The following is a 20,031-nucleotide window of genomic DNA, read 5'->3' as shown; positions in this document are numbered from 1 at the left end:
GTCTAAATACATATCAGGTTTTACAGCTGTTTCCAAACTTGCTGTATCAGAATGCAGATCAATGCCTGTTGAGGGCAAGAGGTGATGGATTTTGTCTCTAATAGTTATAATTTTATCATTTAAGAAGCTCATGAAGTCATTGCTACTTAGAACTAAAGGAATAGATGGTTCAGTAGAGCTGTGGTTCTCTGTTAGCCTGGCTACAGTGCTGAAGAGAAACCTGGGGTTGTTCTTATTCTCCTCTATTAAGGAAGAGTAGTAGGCTGCTCTGGCATTACAGAGAGCCTTCCTGTATGTTTTGAGATTATCTTGCCAGACTAGATGAGATTCTTCCAGTTTAGTGGCACGCTGTTTGTGTTCAGATTTACGCGTCTCTTGTTTTAAGTTACAAGTCTGCTGGCTATATCCTGGTGCTAATCTGGTAGCCTTTAGTACTATCAACAAGATGATCTATTTGTGAGGGGCTAAAGGAAGCAGACAAGTCCTCTGCTGCATTGAGACGTGGCATTGAATTCAATACTGAAGGAATCACTTCCTTAAATTTGGCTACAGCACTTCAGATAAACATCTGCTGTAGGAGTTTCTGCACAAAGGCTTATAGTCTAGTAGTACGAACTCAAAGGTTATTAAAAATGGTCAGACAGAAGAAGATTCTGTGGAAAGACTATTAGATTATCAATTCCAATGCCATATGAGAGAACAAGATCAAATACAAATAATACAGGATGTAGATAAACAGCATGTGTCATCTCATTTGCCAATTCTGGCAGCATCCTGATAGGTGTTCTATACAGTAGACACTGTGTGAAGGAATCAGGCTATATGAGGAATATAGTAACCACTGATGGAATACATGCCTGATGAAAAAAGTGTCTTTTGTCACCTGTGTTTGTTTCAGTCAATTGTCTGCTCCAAAATACTTTTGATGTTTATTAGGTAACAATCTGCAGGATCTCATTTCAAACAGCAGCACATGAGTTCACTATTCAATATTTCCTCCTGGCTTGAAGATGTGCTTATCAGCAGTAGACAACATAATGAAAAACTCTCAGTGGCTCTCAGTATTGTATTCTCTTAGAGCATTGTCTCATGATTGTAGTGCGTAAGAAAAAACTCTGACAGTTCATTGTACATGTCCAGAAACTTGAAGAAGCTAAGATCCCTAACGGGAAAATCATGAATGATTGTTAGCTGACTTGAAACAATGTCGATATCAAAAACTAGATTTTCTCACTGTGTGCCTGGTTCTGGAGCATGTTAGGAAATGACTGCACACTGCTAGCTGTTATCTTGTTATCTAGTCAGTTTATCCTTTGGGCAAAACTATGTCATAATGCATGGTTGTCTTTGTATTGAATGGACTGGATGTTGCAGAATTGCCAACTCATCTCATCTTCTTCTGTAAAATCTTCTTTTCTTTCTTTTGTCATTGTTATGATGTGATCATCAGTTCTTCTGCTGTCCATGCACATCCATTCTCCTCTGAGATCAGTTTGTTTCAAATGTGAGGCATGCTCACACTTTGCCCGCACTGTTATGTCAGTGTTGGGGGTGCACTTTTTTTTTTTTCTGACGGTAACTTTGCAATATATACAATTTACACTCTGTTGGTAGTAGTCATACACACATAGATCAGAAATACACACACACACACACATGCACTCACACAGGGACCTGTTCAGTCCCTGTGGAGAGATGTCACAGTGGGGCTTGGCAGTGCCTAGGAGGTGAACTGGCACCTCCCCAGCTACCAGTCCATGCACGACTTGAATGGTTACCCTCCAGTTCCTGAGCCAGTTCCCTTTCCTCCTGAGCTACTAGTGCCCCTCACAATCAATTGCTCTGTAAACGGATCAGAAATATAATTGGTCTTCCTCCTAAAAGTCGATGGTTGGAGTCTTCAGCCACCATAAAACTAATAGTAATGAAAGTAGGAAAGTGTAATGGAAACAGCGCTGAGCTGACAGTCAGCAGTTTTATGAATACTATTCATTCATTGGTCCTCACATCTCAAACTCATCTGGAAAGTGATCTAACTGCAAGAACATCTTGTTTTTGGCTGATAAAATCAAAAATGCTTGAAAACCGTTGCAGCTTATAACAAAGTTAAGACTGAAACTGGTCGACCAATTCAATTCAGTTTAATTTATTTATATAGTTCCATATCATAACAAAACTTATCTAACACTTTTCATGCAGAGCAGGTCTAGGCCGTACTCTTTATAATATTATTTAGCCAATGCAAATGCTCAGAAAGTCTGTGGCCTCAGAAAGTGCCATCAGAGAATGATTCAAATAGTGAAGTACATGTCAGTGTGGCAGTACACTCACTTTGTTCAATGTGAAAAGAAGTCAATGAAGGCTTTAAATAAGCAGTAACACTCTTCACACCACTCGGTTAGCTTGAGAAGCAATGCTGAAAAAACCCCCACAAACACTACCTCACATTTCCTTCAACTGATTTGCAGCCCAGAGGACAATGAAGTAAAGCGGGGCTGGGGGATGGTTGTTATTTTTATTGCCCTTCCCCCTCTCTCCAAGACTTGTAGAGCTCCTTTAAAGCAGGTGTTCTCTTTTCTCCTTCACTCTGTCAATATCACACATATAAGCCCATGTCCTGACCCTCACCTGCTCTTTTGTTCTCTCTATTTTTATTTTGGACATGTTTCCACTAAGTTATATACTCATAGTATTTTTCTTTTTCCTTTCACTTTTTGCTACCCAGCATTTGTCTGCTTACGCTGTCATCACTGTGATCTGGTGGTTGTTGTGGCATCTGCAGAACTGGATAAGTTCACTCGTATTAACATAATTTCAGAGCAGCAGAGAGAGGAAGAGAGAAGACTAGAACAAAAAAGTGAGACTGAGTTCCCCCCCCCCCTTTCCTCTCTGTCAGGGTGAAAGGACCCACCTCAAAGGTTTTTTTTTTTTACATTTCAGCCTTGTTTTTATCCAATTGAAAAGAAATTGCTGCTGGGTGTGAAGACACTTCCATTGTACGTCTGCCTGCCTATGTCTCTTTTGTGTGTGTGTGTGTGGTCTAATTTTGTTCTGTATTTGTTATTACACACATGCATGAAGGCTAAGACTAAACACTCACTGTAAGATTAAAACCATGTCCCAGCAGTGCATTTAGTAGAAATTGAATTGGAAAAAGGATAATTCTCATTTCTGTCATAGTAGTCTCAAGACAGGTGAGGGAACCTAATGTAAAATGCAGTGTAACATGATTGTAATGTTCAACACATCTGAGAAGGCCCTCATGTTGAAGCAAAGGGAGTGAATTTGTGTGATTCTTTGATGATGGCATACTGTGAATAGTGACTTAAAACAAGTACAAAAAAATACAAAAGCCCAAATGTGGACCATAAACACCAGCTGATTAAAATGAAATGAAGGCGCTCATCCAGTCCTGTATCTATTGTCTATTGTCTAGGTGTATTAGGGACAGCTGTGGCTCAGAGGTAGAGGTAGGTCGTCCACTAATCAGATGATCAGCGGTTCAATCCCCTCCAGTCTGCATGTCGAAGTGTCCTTGGGCAAGATACTGAACCCAAATTGCTCCAGAATGCGTATGAATGGTTAGATCTTGCATGGCATTTATCAGTGTATGAACGTGTGTGAATGAGATATGTAGTGTGAAAGTGATTTGAGTGGTCGGAAGACTAGAAAGGCGCTATAAATGAGAGTCCATGAGACTGTTGTGGTCCAGCAGCAGTAAGAGATTCAGCAACAGGTGTGAACTACATGACCATTGACAAACAGCTCATCCTGTTCAGAGGTCACATTTTACATGCCGTGCAGTGCCATGTTCGGAATGAAGAGAATGGAGTCAGTGTAACTCATCAGGCTGGATGTGCAGACGAGACGTTTATGTAACAGGTAGCATCTGTGGGCATCTGCAAAGATTTTGTGAGACCTTGGTCGCGAGTAATTTTCAGGTGCAACGATTAATTGATAAGGGATAATGTACAATAATTCCATTAAATTCCATTTTATTTATATAGTGCCAAATCATAACAAACGTTATCTCATGACACTTTCAATGCAGAGCAGGTCTAGACCGTACTCTTTATAATATTATTTACAGAGACCAACAGTTCATTCATTTCATAAATGCAAACTAACCAGATTCACTAACTAACCAGATCAACATATACATTATATTCATACATTATATATTATCATGAAAGAACAGTTATAGTCAGAATCCATCTGATTTTCCAGCTCTTCAGTCAAATGTAAAAGAAGGCTAGATGTTCAGATTTCTCTTTAGCATACTGTAAAACACAGATTTTGGAGTATATGAGTATATATGTGACATGAGAAATGAGAAACAGTGTTACAAGGCTGCATCAAATCAAAAGCCTAGTTAGTGCTGTAACTGAAGATAATTTTTATCTTTTTCTCACAGTTCATTTTTTATAGTTGTTTATTTTATCATGTGCAGTGTGTATCATGTTATTTTATGCATTAGTGGTGTGTAGTGTTATACTGAGATATTTGAATTGTGCCTCTACTTCACAGTGTGTGTGTGTGTGTGTGTGTGTGTGTGTGTGTGTGTGTGTGTGTGTGTGCGTGTGTGTGTGTGTGTGTGTGTATGTGTGTGTGTGTGAGGCAAGCCTGCCAAACAGCTGAAAACTGAACAGCGCCCAGCATTTTACCTTTTGAAAGAGAGAAGAGAGAGAATGATAAATGACTGAGGCAGTTTGAAGACTTTATCCAAGAGGACTGAGGAATGCCCCCCTCCCTCCCCTGCTCTGTGTTTTCAAGTCTTTTAAAGAAATCTGACTCCCCCTCTGCAACCTTTCTCCCCTCCCCCTCATCTGCGGGGAAAAAAACCTCTGAAGTTACCGCACAGACACCCTCCTTTTGAAAAGGAGTGTGTGTCTGTGTGTGCGTTTGTGCGCCTGTGTGTGTGTGTGTGTGTGTGTGTGTGAGAGTGTTAGCTGCTTTGACTGATGTGTTGCTTTGGTCTCCACGCACACACAAAACGGCTGCTTTGTTGTGATTATGCAGATTGACTATGCGTAGCACCATTCAATCACACTGTGGGGCCATATGGTAACTGCTTGTGTGTGTGTCTGTGTGTGTGTGTGAGGTGGAAGAGAGCAGTGAGATGTACATGGTGGAATTTCCTCTACATAAGGCCCTGCACCTTGTTTTAATAGTTGGTCTGCTCTGATAAATGATAGATAGTCGTGGTGGATGACTGTCCACCAGTGAGCTTGGGTCTGCCTGAGGTTTCTGCCTGTTCAAAGGAAGTTTTTCCTCGCCACTGTCTCCAAGTGCTTGCTCATGGTGGAACCAGCGCCGGTCCTGGCCACATTTGCGCCCTGGGTGAACAATTGAAAATAAACACAAGATATGACACTAGCACAGATAATTGGTATCTGAACATGTCCATGTGTGACCCTGGTTTGATGTGAGTTAAAGATTACAGCAGAGATGGTTCTACTGGTGGACAAGAACAGCTGCAAGAAGCCATGAAGAGAAGAGCAGAAGAGCCTGAAAGCTGTTCTAGAAAAAGATCAATGAAAAACGGACACTGTCCGTTGGCTTTAAAGGAAGGGGTTCTGACCCAGAACCATCACTAGGGATTCCATGTCAGGGAATCAGGGAAACGTGGGGTCACGAACCAACAATAGTAAAAAAATAAAAAAATAAGTGTTGCATGTTTCAGTTCTTCTGTGTTGGCTGGCTTTGCTGCTCCTCCACTGGTCCAGTCAGATTCTGCCAGAAACTAAGAGATATGACTTCATGAGAATTCTGATGCTATCATTAACCTAAGCCTATGGCTACGGTTTGGCTGAATGGTTATTATTAAGGTATTAAGAAGTTTTCTATTTATCATGTAGCATTATTTATTGAACTATTTTCTAACATCATTCTTATTTTATATCAACATATTTAATATTGAAATTAAGAAACGATACATTATCATTAATTGACAACTGCTAATTATGTTTATTGCTATTCAATTTATCAGCAGACAACCTCTAAGAGACACAACTTAAACCAGAGCATCCTTGCATCTGGACATTGGGTGGAGTAAGGGTTTAACAAATAGACATCGTTTCCCACGCCCACTTTAGAAACATGTGCACTGCTTCATATCATTAGCACAGATTAGAATGCAGTATCTTCTGTTAGAATAAAATCATAGAATATCTTTGATGAAAGCACCTGAGAAACAGTTAAAAAGTTGCTCCACAGTCTGTAGTTCTACAGCAAACACTTAAACACCAAACCTGAGAGCTCAGGTCAGTTTAACCATAAGGTCATGGGCCAACAAGTTCCTCCAACAGACCAAACTCAGTATTTTAAAAAGCAACTTGTCAAAAAAAGAAATAAACATGAAAGTGAGGGAAAGCAATGCAGAGATAGCTACATGAACAGTGCACCAGATTTGTTTTTTGTTCCTCTTTACATTTATCCAAATGTGTTTATGATTTGAGATAATTGAATTTGAGCATTAGGCTGTCTTTTAGTAAAGAGATTGATAAATATAGATTGGAAGGAGCCAAAGGCAGCATGCTTCTTCAGGGATTCATGACTGAGGGTTACCCACCCAGGCTTAACATGAAGAGCAGACTGGGTCATTGTTAGGAGAACCGAGAGCTCAGGGTTGCTGCATGTGGCTAGGGCTGGGCACCGAAATTTGGTTCTTTCATGGCACCGACCGAAATGTGTCGGTTCTTATGCGTATCAAAACATGCCTCGTCTTTAGGTTCCACGTTTCGATACCCAGAGGTTAATCATGTGATTACAGATGAGTTCGACCATCCTTTACTTTACGTTCTTTTGACACATCCGGGCATTTTTAGGTGAAACGCCCCCGAACAAATTAATGGTCTATTAGAAATTCAGCGCATTACATTTCTGAAGTGTAACCAAATATTATATACAGCTATTTATGAAGATCTAATCCCATGGCCAGCCAGTAGACTAGTTATATAAACTCCCTCCCATGTACTGAGCGGCGTCGCTATTTAGAAAAAATGAAATGAATTGCCAATATTGATGTCACTTCAGCTGTAATGTACATATACAATAGGTTATCCTGCCAAGTTTCCCAAAGGAGAATTTCGATGTAAAGATACAGATGTAAACATTTGAGTATGTAAACATCATACCGAGTTTTATAATGTTTAATATGTTTGCTGAGCAGCAAGACTTGGCTAGTGCGCTGCAATCAGAAACACACTGTTTTTCATTGTTGCTTTTAACCGTTACTTTGAACAGAGTAATGTATGTTTGTGACCTGAAGATAAGACTTTTTTTAAACAATCAAAAGGAGTTCAAAGTTGCTAAAGACTTCGTAGGTAGTCCTCGTAAGAGCCCTGACATTCAAAACGAGATATTTGGGGACTTTGTAAGGCTATAAAATGTTTATTAAATAGCTTGAAGTGTGACCTAGCACAGGCTAGGTAGCCAGACCTTGGATAAGCAAACAACACACCGATGCTATTTTGACAACTATACTTAAACCATCAAAAACGCTGGAAATTGCTCACCACTTCTGTGGTAGTCTAAAGAGGGTCCTGGCATTGAAAACGAGGCATTTTGGAACTATGTAAGTGTTTAAATAGTTTATTACAGAGATCGTTTTGCAGTAGTAGTACAGCTAGCTCCAATAGGCTAATTTTCTTAAAGAAAAACGTTACGTTAGAGTACTCAGGGGTGTGTGTGTGTGTGTGTGAGTGTGTGTGCGTGAGTGTGTGTGTGAGTGTGTGTGACAGTGTGTGTGTGTGAATGTGTGAGTGTGTGTTTGTGTTCATGTTCTTTTTGCACCGGAAATAACTTGAAAAAATTAACTTCCATATGTGAAAAGGAATGTGTAATGCAATTTTTATTTTATTAGAATTGATATTATAAAATACGTGTCGAAAAAGGTATCATTTAGGAACCGGTATTGAAGTGAAGGTATTGGTATCGGTACTGGTATCGAAATTTTTTTATTGATACCCAGCCCTACATGTGGCTATGTACGTATGCATGTAAACATGGATTTGTATAGGCAAATGTACTGTACGTGTACATGGGATGGTTATTTCTATTTATTGTTTGAATTGTTGTGTATTTGCAGCATGTGTTGGTAGTTGTTGTTTCAGACAGAATTCATCAGACAGAAACAGAAGAGCAGGATCACAGTAAACCAGGTGGTTAGGGCTTTATATAACACTACCAAGACTATGTAGCTGGAATGTGTTAACTTTAAATATAGTGTATGCTGTATGACAGGATGAACATATGACTAACTGCATTAGGACATGTGTGCAGAATCACTTTAGAACATATAAATAGGGAAAAAATCACACATCACACATCAACAAATGTAACATATTGATGTTGACACAACAGACTTGACTTCAGTGGTTTGGTTCAGGTCTTCCCTGCCTTTGATAGCTGCCTGGTAGAGCTGAATAAGTCAATTTGATAGAAGATTGAAATGAAGTTTTGTGTGGACAGTGGCCTCTGAGAGGCTCTGTGCTGTCCCGATTCTTTATCCCCCGTGAGGGCCGTGTAAGACGATTTGAGACGGCTTTGTATACCGGTGGAGCCTCTCTGTAAAACACTGGCAGTGCTGATAATGGAGCAGGCAGGTAAACACACATATAAGCTCCAAGTTTACTGTTCACTGATTTGACCTAGCAACAGCAGGGATCTTTTTACAGAATATAGCAGAAATTGAATATAATCTTCATAACTCTGTTTCAATTAGTGGTATAATAACCTAAAAATATGAATCTGTATGTTTTTGTCACCTAAGAATGAGCCTTTTATATCTACATACACTGCACCACAGCCCAGCATGGGCAAAATAAGTGTGCTTTGTGGACATTGTATTTTAACCTTTAAAAAACAGGGGTCTGTCCATGGTTCAGTCTTTACATTGGAGTCTGGGAGGTGTCATGAACCAAAAACAAATGTATGTTCTCAATTTTGACAGTTTGGATCACCTTATATATTATACCTCCTCACCTCATGTAAAGACTAGAAAATGACTTGTGCACATTGAGCCAGCCGAACAAAGAAGACATTCTCTCTATACTTCTAGCCAATACCATGATCTGCCCTGATCCTGATTCTAGGTCATCTGGTGTCTATTTTACATTTTAAAAAATAATTTATTACATTATCTTATGATTCTGCTTTATATATCTAACTTATAGCAGTAGAGTATAGCATGCAGTATAATTTACTACAGTACTGGCATAGAATGTAGCCTGATACTGGAGCAGGTTAGATGTTAGTGCTGAATACAACAAACACTGGCAGGGTGAAATTCAGAGGCAAGTCAGATCAAGTCCAGCTTGTTTATACTGTCCATTATTACAGAGCTCTGTAGGGTGTGTTGCTGGTGGCACCTGAATCCTACAATATGATTACCACAGAAAAGGGTCCACACCTCTCACATTCAAAGCTTCACAAACATTGTGTTAATTCCATGTTTTTTTAGTTTTACAGATAGTGTCCACCCCCTGAACATGACAGTCAAAATCATAAATAGAACAGACTCTATACTGTATCATAACAATATCACATACTGCCCTATATCAAATTCCATAGTCATTAACCTGAAGGTTCAGAGGTTTTGAGGTTGTCCTCCTCCTTACATAGTGACTAGCTGATTGAGACTGCTTGGACATAAATCCTGCTCTCAGGTCAGAGAAATAACAGAAACACCTGATGTTGCTCCAAATTTCCACAGTGTTCTGTCAGCGCTCTCCTCCCAGTGTCTTCCATCCTGTTTTCCTCCCTGTCTCTCTGCTCTATGTGCTCTTCTGTCCCTGTTACCACAAAGTGACAGTAGCTGCATGTCTCATTTCCTCTGAGAGTTCAGTCTTCGGCCTACATCTGTGTGTGTGTGTGTTGTGGCTGATCTTATGTATCCCATTAGAATGGTAATATTGTGGTTTGATGTAAGCACTGTTGTGGTGAGCAAGCAATAACAGCTACTAGCCCACGGCTGTGTATGTTTGTTTCTACTTTGTTCCATGTGGATGATACACAGATGGTCAAGCCAACTAATTTTCTATACAAGCTACATAATAACAAAATAATAACGTGATGTTTCATCTTTTTCATCTACAACCTGTTCATTTCTTAAGCTTTCAATATTTATCAAAAGCACCAACACATGACAATTTGTGCAAGCAAAAAAAAAAGTAACATTTTGATAACAGCAATTTTAACATAGCACAATGACCCAAAAAGAAGTTTGTATTCTTCAGTATATAAACTGAAACTCAGCTCACCTGGTAGTTACGAGACAGTTATACAGTAATACTTGAATATAATTGGCACAACCTTGTACATTGTATAGAAGATTCAAACATATTTTCCATACTCTATCCCAGCATATTTCATATAATATATTTTAGTACATTTTGTATTATATGCATATATATTTTTCTCATATTCTATTTTAGTCAATTTTGTATTTTATATATTTTTTACCTTAATTTTCTTTATGCTGAGCTGACTGTTCCTCTTGTCCAACACATTTCATTGTATTGCTGACTCTGTGTTAACCTGCATATGATAAATAAACCTGAAACTGACAGTGAGCTTCCACCCCCTGTAAAAAGGCTCAGTCCATACATGAAGAACTTTTTTTTTTTTTTACATTTTGTGTCTGTGGGCTTATGTGAATTTTGTTTTTTAATGAAACCATATCACCTTGTTTTGAAAGGTATATGTTGAATATATTGGAGCCTTCTTACAATTAGCAACAGCACAGTTGAGTAGCTGAGTAATATGAAACTATTATGGCATTTCAAACTTACTTTAAAGTCAAGCATTCAGTGTGCAAACAGTGACTCTGACTTTTTACTTGTCTCATATTGTTTTCATGTTTCAACTTGGTAGTGTCAACATGGGGAAACCCTGCTTGTCTCATCTCTGCTGTGACTGTCATTCATTTCAGTGTCAGCAGGGTGTTGGCTGCACTTAGCAGGGATTGGGTTACTCATTTTAAAACGAAGGGACTTTAAGTTATTCTGTTGCTCCTGTTCATGTAGAGCATTGATTTACTTTACCCGGCTGGTTGCTTCCAGATGTTGCACGCTTGTAATTGTTTAGCAGTTCCATCAGTTATAACAAAGCAGGATCATAGGTCAGGAATATGATTAATTGTGACACATTACACAATACTGGGACAGTACACAGCTTCAGCCTGTTTGCCTGTTGGCCATATATTGTACAATTTCATTTGCTATTTAAAGCATAAAACATAACTACAAACTAATTTGTGTTGTAATGAGCACTATAGAATGAGATCAGATTCAATAGACAGTGTAATAATGTGACTGTACGTAATTTACTAACATAAAAAGTGTATTCAGTGTTAAATTTATGATGACATCACCTACTAGGAAACCAGAGAACATGACGTTGTCTTTAAAGAACTATTAGCGTGCACGAACAACACTAAATATTAAGTTTTCAAGAATTTCTAGGAAATCTTAGAGAAGACCTTTGAAATGATAATGATAGCTGTTAGCATTCAAAGGTGGCTGGGAGAGAAAATTATAGTTACAATCACAGCCAAAAGCAAGTGGAACTTAGTGATGTCTGCTATTATGACCAACCAGTTTTCTTGTGGGATTACTGAATGACTCGAGTGTATCATCTGTCAAACATTGGTTAGTCTCAGGTTGCACATTCCTGAGAAATGCCCCCATTATGAAACACACACAATAAACACTCCCAGGGTATATTTACTTTCTCTGTTTGCTTATGTAGAAAACCGATAGCACTCTTTGTTTATGGCTGTGTGTGTTCTGACCACAGTTTAGGATTAGGGTCGAGTAAGAAATAAGTAATTAATATGTTAACAGTGTTATTAATCAAAGTGGAATAAAAAAACATGTCATTTTGTAATGAAGATTCAAATTATTGTGTCAACAGAAGACATTAAGGCTGAAAACTGTCCCCATTGTCTGCATGGCAACGTTACACTTGTTCCCATGGGAACCCTGGCCAGAAAAGTATTCATTTTAACAAATTTGAGTGATGCATTTTGTGTTGGATTAGCAGTCAGAGAATCACTAAACAACAGTTTTGGTCATCAGTTAATAATTAGTTTCCATAATTTATTTAAAATACAAAACACTCTCTGCTCGCAGAAGTAGTTTATCTTTTATTTGTTTTATTGATTGTCTGAACTAATTAAAAATATTAGAGTTCACCTCCCAGATCTTTGAATTATGTTTTTTATTAGTACAAATCAGGTGATTCTGTGCTTTAGAATGAACAGAATATCTCTTAACGTTCTGGGTGAAACACAGTGTGACCCCTGTGTTTTCAACATAATTCCATTAATCCTGTGTGTTTCATTCTTTTGATTGATGAATATCTGTGTATGTGAGCGTATGTGAACTGTCCTGTGATGGTCCGACTTCTCCCTGCGTGTCGGATGAGACCTTTGTTACTTTTAGTTTGGTCTCTTTCTGTCTTTTTTGTCCTTTTCCCCCCACATCCATCAAGAAATGAGACGTTCTCACACCTAAAATGAAAAAAGACAAGGGTTAAAAAAAAACACTCTCCCAGTGCATAATTCTTCCTGAAAAAGCCATTGGAGAGAAAGAGTGAGCTAGAGAGGAGGAGAGGGCAGAGAAAGGGAGTCTCTCTGCCATCTTTTTACTGGGATGGCCATGTCTAATTGTGTCACAGTGATAAATGAATAGGTTTTTTGTGGAGGGGTCAGGAACCTCCCTTGGATCAGAGGCCCATCAAAGTGAATGGTTTATTTTTTTCTGTTTGCTTAGCCCTACTCTCTGAATTGGTATTTAAATGAGCATTCACTAAACAGATAGCTGGATACACTGCTGCGCATCACAGCAACAACATCAAGTCTGCATTTTTGTGGTCTAGATTTCATCTTCTGGCGCATAGCAACACAAAAAAAGTTGCAGAGTTAATACTTGTTGGGAAATCAAAATATGTCGGTCATTTGAGCAAATGTTTATTGAAGTCAGTGTGAGATCCATTGTTGCTGGAGTGGTTCCACTAAACTCTCTCCTCACTCCTTTGTTTTCTGTGGAAGTCCATGTGAGTGTACTTTGAGCTACGTTAGGCTCCTAAAATGATCTCTGTTGTAGATTCCTCAAAATGGAGACTGGTGTGTGTGTGTGTGTGCGTGTGTGTGTGTGTGAGTGAGTGAGACAGAGGAGTTGGTGTCTGTAGGCATCCATGCGTTCTTGTGACTTTCTCCCCTGCTCTACCTCTTAAACTTATTTTGGTTTCCTCACTTCTTCTTCTGTGGTATGAAAATGAAACAATGTAAACACTCTCCAACTCATTCACCACTGACAAATGCAACTCGTTTCTTTCGTTCTTCCAAACAAAAATCGACACCATTTATAACAACTTGTCCTCCTCTCCTGCCCCCACGGCCTGCACTCCCACTCTTTCATCTGCTCCTCACCTCTCAGCCTCTGTCTCAGTTCTCTCCCATATCACCAGGAGAGTTTCTCAAAATCATGACAGGCATGAAAACCTCTACATGTGTCCTGGATCCCATCCCATCTCACCTCATTAAGGACTCTTTACCAGCCATCTCCACACTCATTACAGAAACCAACTCCTCCTTCAGGTCTGGCTCAGTCCCCCGTTCACTCAAACTGGCTGCTGTCACCCCCATCCTCAAAAAACCTGGACTTAACCCTGGCATCATGTCGAACTTCCAGCCCATCTCCAGTCTCACCTTTCTGTCCAAAATACTGGAACACACAACTCAAAGACCACCTCTGCTTAAATGACCCATTCGAACCATTTCAATCTGGTTTCCGTTTTCAACACAGCACTGAAACAGCCCTCCTCAAAGTCACCAATGACATCCTCCTCTCCGCAGACTCCAGCCACCTCACCATCCTCATCCTGGCTCAAATCATACCTCACAGACCAACAACAATTCATCCACATCAACAACTGCACCTCCTCCACTGTTCTTCTGTCTTAAGGCGTCCTCCAGGGTTCGGTGCTTGGTCCTCTCCTATTCATACTTTACTTGCTCCCGCTTGGCAACATCATTCGCTACCATGGTCTTCATTTCCACTGTTAACGTCCAGCTTTATATATCCACCAACTCCTTCACTCCCACCACTCACTCCACTCTCTCCAACTGCCTCGCCGACATCAAATCCTGGATGCAGACCAACTTCCTCAAACAAATCAAACGTGACAAATCAGACCTGATCATTATCGGCCCCAAATCCCTCACGAAAAAACGCAGACAGTTTCCGCCTCACCATCGACAGCTCCACCCTGTCTCCATCCCCCCACAGTCGCAACCTCAGAGTCATCTTTGACAATTACCTCTCCTTTGAACCAAATCACCAGAACTGCCTTCTTCCATCTCAAGAACATAGCCCGACTCCGCCCATCACTCACCTTCTCTGCTGCAGAAACCCTCATTCACGCCTCCATCACTTCCAGAATTGATTACTGCAACAGGATCGTCTATGGCACACCATCCAAAACTTTAAATAAACTACAGTACATCCAAAACTCTGCTGCACGTTTGCTCACTCACACCCGTGATCACATCACTCCAGTCCTCCAGAAACTCCACTGGCTCCCAGCTCCACAGTGTATTCAGTTCAAAATCTTTCTCCTCACACACAAAGCCCTCCATAACCAGACCCCTTCCTACCTCACTGACTTGCTCCATTGCCACAATCCATCCCGCAGCCTCCATTCATCTGATGCTGACCTCCTTACTCCACCACCCAGGACCAAGCACCGAAACTGGAGCGACAGAGCCTTCTCTGCAGCTGCCCCCTCCCTCTGGAACTCTCTCCCCAAACACATCTGTGACTGTACTGACTTTCCCACCTTCAAATCTCTAACAAAAACACACCTTTTTAAAATTGCTTTTAATGTTTATTAAAATTCTAATTGTGTTTTTAGTGTACTATCTCATCTTGTTTTGATGATTTGATGTTCTTTTTATGTAAAGTGTCTTTGAGTACCTTGAAAAGCGTTTTTAAATAAAATGTACTATTATTATTATTATTATTATTTGCAATACATTCTTAATCTGGAATTGGGGCTGATCAACATCATCATACATTGTCATATTTCATATCTTCATTTTACAAAATTCTATTATTCAAATTAAACTGTAGTTAGAAACAAGGAGCAGCATAAAAAAAACATTTTATTAAACATCAAAATTATATTCTAATCAACATAGTAATTTTGATTTTATTCATATATGTCTTTATTGTAAAGACTGTGTATTAAAATATCAGCACACAGGTACCTCTAGGTAAAGTTGTTCACCTCTGCAGGGACTCAGGGTTTGATTCTCTATGTGTGTTCCAATGAACATCACTTCACCGCTTCACTGGGTGGGAAACCAGTGCGGGATCTTTGTTGTGGCACAGGGGGTAACAGTGGAATTTCTGGAAAAAGCACATCACAGTTGGAAGGAAAACAAGGTCTTTTTTTCGAAAAAGGTTCTTTCTCTGGCAAAGAACTGTTGATAGCGTGTTAGTGGGCATTCACACCAAGAACAGTGTGTCTGTGTTGGTGGAGTGTGTGTTATCAAGACATGAAACATTATCATCCAGATCGAGTAACGGGTTAATACGTTTAGAGACACAGCAGAAACCAAAACTGCACAAACTTACAATCACCTTATCTTTGAACCAAGCGACAATGTCAAGGTTGTCACACATGAACAGCTTTGGAGGATCGTTCTTTCATTGGTTATAAATAGTAGAACTTCAGTGGACTCAAAGGGCATACACGACCAAACACTGAGAACTTTCAGGAAACTGAAAGCTGTAGCAATGTTACCTTGAGGGAGACTGAATGATCTGAAGTCTGGACGTTTGAACCGGGGTTTTATTTTTTTTTTAGTTTTTGATTGGTTGGTGATGTCATAGGCAGGTGAGAGGGAAACTGGAGGCACTCAGTGACACACATACATGAGGAGAGACAGACAACACAGACAGAAACACCAGGGAAAGGGAAACAAGGGAAAAACACCAGGAACTGGGAGGCAGACAGCTTCAGTGTCCACACTGCTGTCTGATGATGACACACCAGGTTCACCTAGCTGTTGTAACTCTTTTCATCTTCTGAACCTGCCTGTCAGTGAAATTTCCAAACCTCAAGCTCAGAAAATAATAAAAAGATGTGAGGTATTTCAAACGTATTAGTTAGATAGCTGTCTGAGAGGTGAACTGTGGTGTTTTAAGGTTTTATTTGATTTCATAACAATTCAAGTAAAGGCCACAAGTCAAGTGTTACTTGTCTGGATAAATGAAAGATTCAAATATTTAAAACTGCAATTTGAAAAAACATGTTGAATGGTGCCGCCATTCTAGCCTACAGTAATGTGGTGCCACATCAGACTAACCTGGAAATGAACCTGTTAGCGTCTTAATCCTTCACTAAATCCAAGATGTGAACAGCACTTAACCGCTCCTAAGCATTCAGCTTTAATTGATCTGTTTACCGTGCACATATACAGTAGTGTTGCAAGCTGCCCAACAGAATTCTTCCCATTTGTAAAATCTCTGGCATGGCATATTGAAGAACATAGGCAGTGTGTGACACACAAACACACAGACACTCACTCACACAGGCTGTGACTGTCGTGTGTCTAAAAAAAAGCATGTGTCTATTTCAGCCGACGCCAGTCCAGTAATAGCACAGGCGTTGAGGAGGAGGGCTGGACACAAGTTCTAATTGCAGCCTTGTCAATTGCAGCTCTCACTTTCCACTCGTAGAAACATGCACATACACACACACACACACACACACACACACACACACACACAACCACACACAGCAGGGGATTTTTTGGCAGGGGGGGGCCTGTATCAGTTTTCATCAGACTAGTAATAGATGCCTTGTGACTGATATGCCCACACACACGCACGCACACACACACACACACACACACTGCGAGAAATTGTGTGTTTCACATTTCTGTGTGTTTTAGTGTGTTTCACTGTTTTCCTGTGATTTGTAATCTATGTGTCAGCATGGAAATTTTAAACTATGTCAATGTGGATTTAACATGAGTGTGTATATCTGTGTTGAAGACTCATTAGCAGTCTTCTTCTCTATTTTACAAACCAGGATTTTTCACATATGAAGAACTTTAGTTAGTGAGAGAGAGAGAGAGGGAAGGAGAGTCCCCCGGCAGTCTAATCCTATGGCAGCATAACTAAGGGATGACCTGAGCCAGCCCTAACTATAATCTTTATCAAAAAGGAAAGTCTTAAGTCTACTCTTAAAGGTGTTGACCGTGTCTGCCTCCTGAACCCAGAATGGTAGTTTGTTCCACAGAAGAGGAGCCTGATAGCTGAAAGCTCTGGCTCCTAATCTACTTCTGGAGACTATAGGAACCACAAGGAACCCAGCGTCCTGAGAGTGCAGTATTCTAGAGGGGTAGTAAGGTATTATGAGTTCTTTTAGATATGATGGTGCCTGACCATGAAGAGCTTTGTAAGTAAGGAGAAGAATTTTAAATTCTATTCCAGATTTAATAGGTAGCCAATGCAAGGAAGCCAAAATGGGAGAGATGTGATCTCTGATCTTGGTTCCTGTCAGAACACGTGCAGCAGCATTCTGAATTAACTGCAAAGTCCTAAGAGACTTATTGGAGCAGCCTGATAACAAAGAGTTACAATAGTCCAGCCTTGAAGTAACAAATGCGTGGACTAGTTTTACTGCATCAGCTTGAGACGCAAGTGTCTAATTGTACAGTTGTAACAGCAGCTGTACTGATGTCACTGTTGTGTGCTGTGTAGTCTGTGGCACCTTTCTTCATGTCAAAGACGTGTTGTCTAAATGAGCCTGTGCTGATCTGCAGTGTGCTTGTGTGTGTTTTCTAAATGTGATGTGTGTGTGTGTTGGCAAAGTGGTGAATTATTTTCTTTATTTTTTGTGCTTTGTCTATTTTTGTGTTGTCTTGAGTTACAGTGCATTCAGCTCTCTCACCACAGAAAATGGCTACATGTTGGCACTCTCTTGGACCTCTTGACTTTCCATTCTGATGGAAACATTCAAATAAACTAAGTTTGTTTTCAAATGACCAACTTCATGTCTAAACTCCCAATTTTGACATTTCACTGTACTTAAAAAGACCAGGGCCATTGTATGGTATCCATTGTATGCTTCTTATGATTGTAATTGGACGTTCAGCTGGTCGTCATGGTAAACCTCTGGAGGCAGACAAGAATATGTCGATGTTGAAATGTGTGGAAGTAAAATCACTCTTTTGAGCTAGTGTTTGCATTATTTTGTCCTGCTCTGTAGTCAGTTATTTCTGGTCACATTCAGACACAACTTCCTGTGGACATCCCCGTTTTCTGCCTTTTGTCTGATCAGTCAGTACTGTATCTCCCTCCATCCTGTTTCCATCACCTTTCCATATGTGTGGATGGAATGGACCCCTCCCCTGGGTGGTCAAAGGTCAGGGTCACCTACAAAATAACAGCCATGGAGGTGGTGGATGAAGTCTTATATTCTACAATAGCTTAACATGCAGTCTAGCTGAGGAAAAGCTCTAAAGGTTTCTGTGTCTCCTCTTTCTGTTACCTTTTCAGGTGATCAACGTGGATGGCAGTAACAGACAGACTCTGCTGGAGGACAAACTGCCTCATATCTTTGGCTTTACTCTGCTCGGTGATTACATCTACTGGACTGACTGGCAGAGACGCAGCATTGAGAGGGTCCACAAAGCCACGGCAGTACGAGAGATCATCATTGATCAGCTGCCAGATTTAATGGGGCTGAAAGCCACTAAAGTGACAGAAACATACGGTAAGGAGGACACGTTCATTTGGTGGTGAGTTCTTAAATGCGCAGCAGCAGAACACGCTGAGCACTAATGAAAGTAAGACAAAGATGTAAAATGTGTAAACAGGTACAAATGGCTGTGCGGTGAATAACGGCGGATGCAGCCATCTGTGTTTCTGGTGTCGTCAGGCTGTCAGCTGTGCCTGTCCCATGGGAATGGAGCTTCTCTCAGACCTGCAGACTTGTGTGGTGCCAGAGGCCTTCCTGCTCTTCACCAACAGGTAAAGATCTGCTCATTATGTCACCATTCATGTTGCCTGCTACTAGTACATATTCCATTCATATTAAAGGACACACTTGAATGACATAAATGGACTGTCACTTCCTGCTTCCCAGGTGAGGTGCCTATCTCTTGGCAAGCCTATCGCTTGAGTCTCAAGACTGTCTTGTGTTGTCTCAGACTTGACTTGGTCTACTGTGTTTTTTGACTCTGACTTGTCTTGGTCTCAGCCAGTGATCCCGACCATTGCAGCTTCTCTACAAAGAAGACATTTCAACAGCGTTTCTGTCGATCATGTCACATGTCTGGTGGAGTCAGTGCTTTTAGCCAAGCCGTGTAACAGCTTACGTTTTACATTTTCCACAGCTGACTAATGAGCGTGAGTCAAACTCTGAGTCTCAGTGAGTGCAGTCATCTATCAGTTAGCTACTGTCAGCTGTCACTTCCCCATAGAGTCCAGATTCTTTAATATCATCTGCACTTGTTTACAACTGCAAGTAGTGATTGTTCTATAGTATCTGACGTGTAATGAGACTATTCATAGATGTTTTTTATATTATATTTTGTTTCTAAAATGATTTGATTATTTTAAAAAGTAGTAATAGGAAATAATGCAACCTTTATAAAAAATTATGTTTTTCTATGTTCTCATCATATTTTTATGAGCTAACTCACTGTGAACAACACACAATGTGTTCTGGCTATCATGATTATCAAAGATAATCATAAATAAAAAACTAACTTCGAGTGAACACAGGGCGACCTGGAGTTTTGTTGACCAGGTCAGGGTGTCAGGTAGCTTACATCCCCAGTTTTATTCACACAATGAACCATACTGATCTGTGGTGTCCCTGTGGTCCTAACAACAGTAAGAAAAATCTCTGGTTTTACAACCATTTCAACTCAGTTTTAACTTAGTCTCAGTCTCAGCTTAAGTGGTCTTGGTTGCAGCCCTGCCTCTTTATGACTATGACCGGGAA

At 40.2% G+C, this 20,031-nt stretch overlaps 1 protein-coding gene across 1 annotated transcript in view; it reads left to right on the top strand.

Moving 5' to 3' along the window:
• The window catches only part of lrp5 (low density lipoprotein receptor-related protein 5), a 59,892-nt gene that overhangs the window by 24,008 nt on the left and 15,853 nt on the right, over positions 1-20,031 (top strand). The window contains exons 12-13 of the mRNA XM_019273287.2: positions 18,579-18,795; positions 18,899-19,052. Of these exons, the coding sequence (XP_019128832.1) occupies positions 18,579-18,795; positions 18,899-19,052 (371 nt within the window). The remainder of the gene's footprint in view (positions 1-18,578; positions 18,796-18,898; positions 19,053-20,031) is intronic.

Source organism: Larimichthys crocea, unplaced genomic scaffold, assembly GCF_000972845.2.
Source record: "Larimichthys crocea isolate SSNF unplaced genomic scaffold, L_crocea_2.0 scaffold524, whole genome shotgun sequence".
NCBI classification, from domain to species: domain Eukaryota; kingdom Metazoa; phylum Chordata; class Actinopteri; family Sciaenidae; genus Larimichthys; species Larimichthys crocea.
This window is presented reverse-complemented; position numbering and strand designations above follow the sequence as displayed.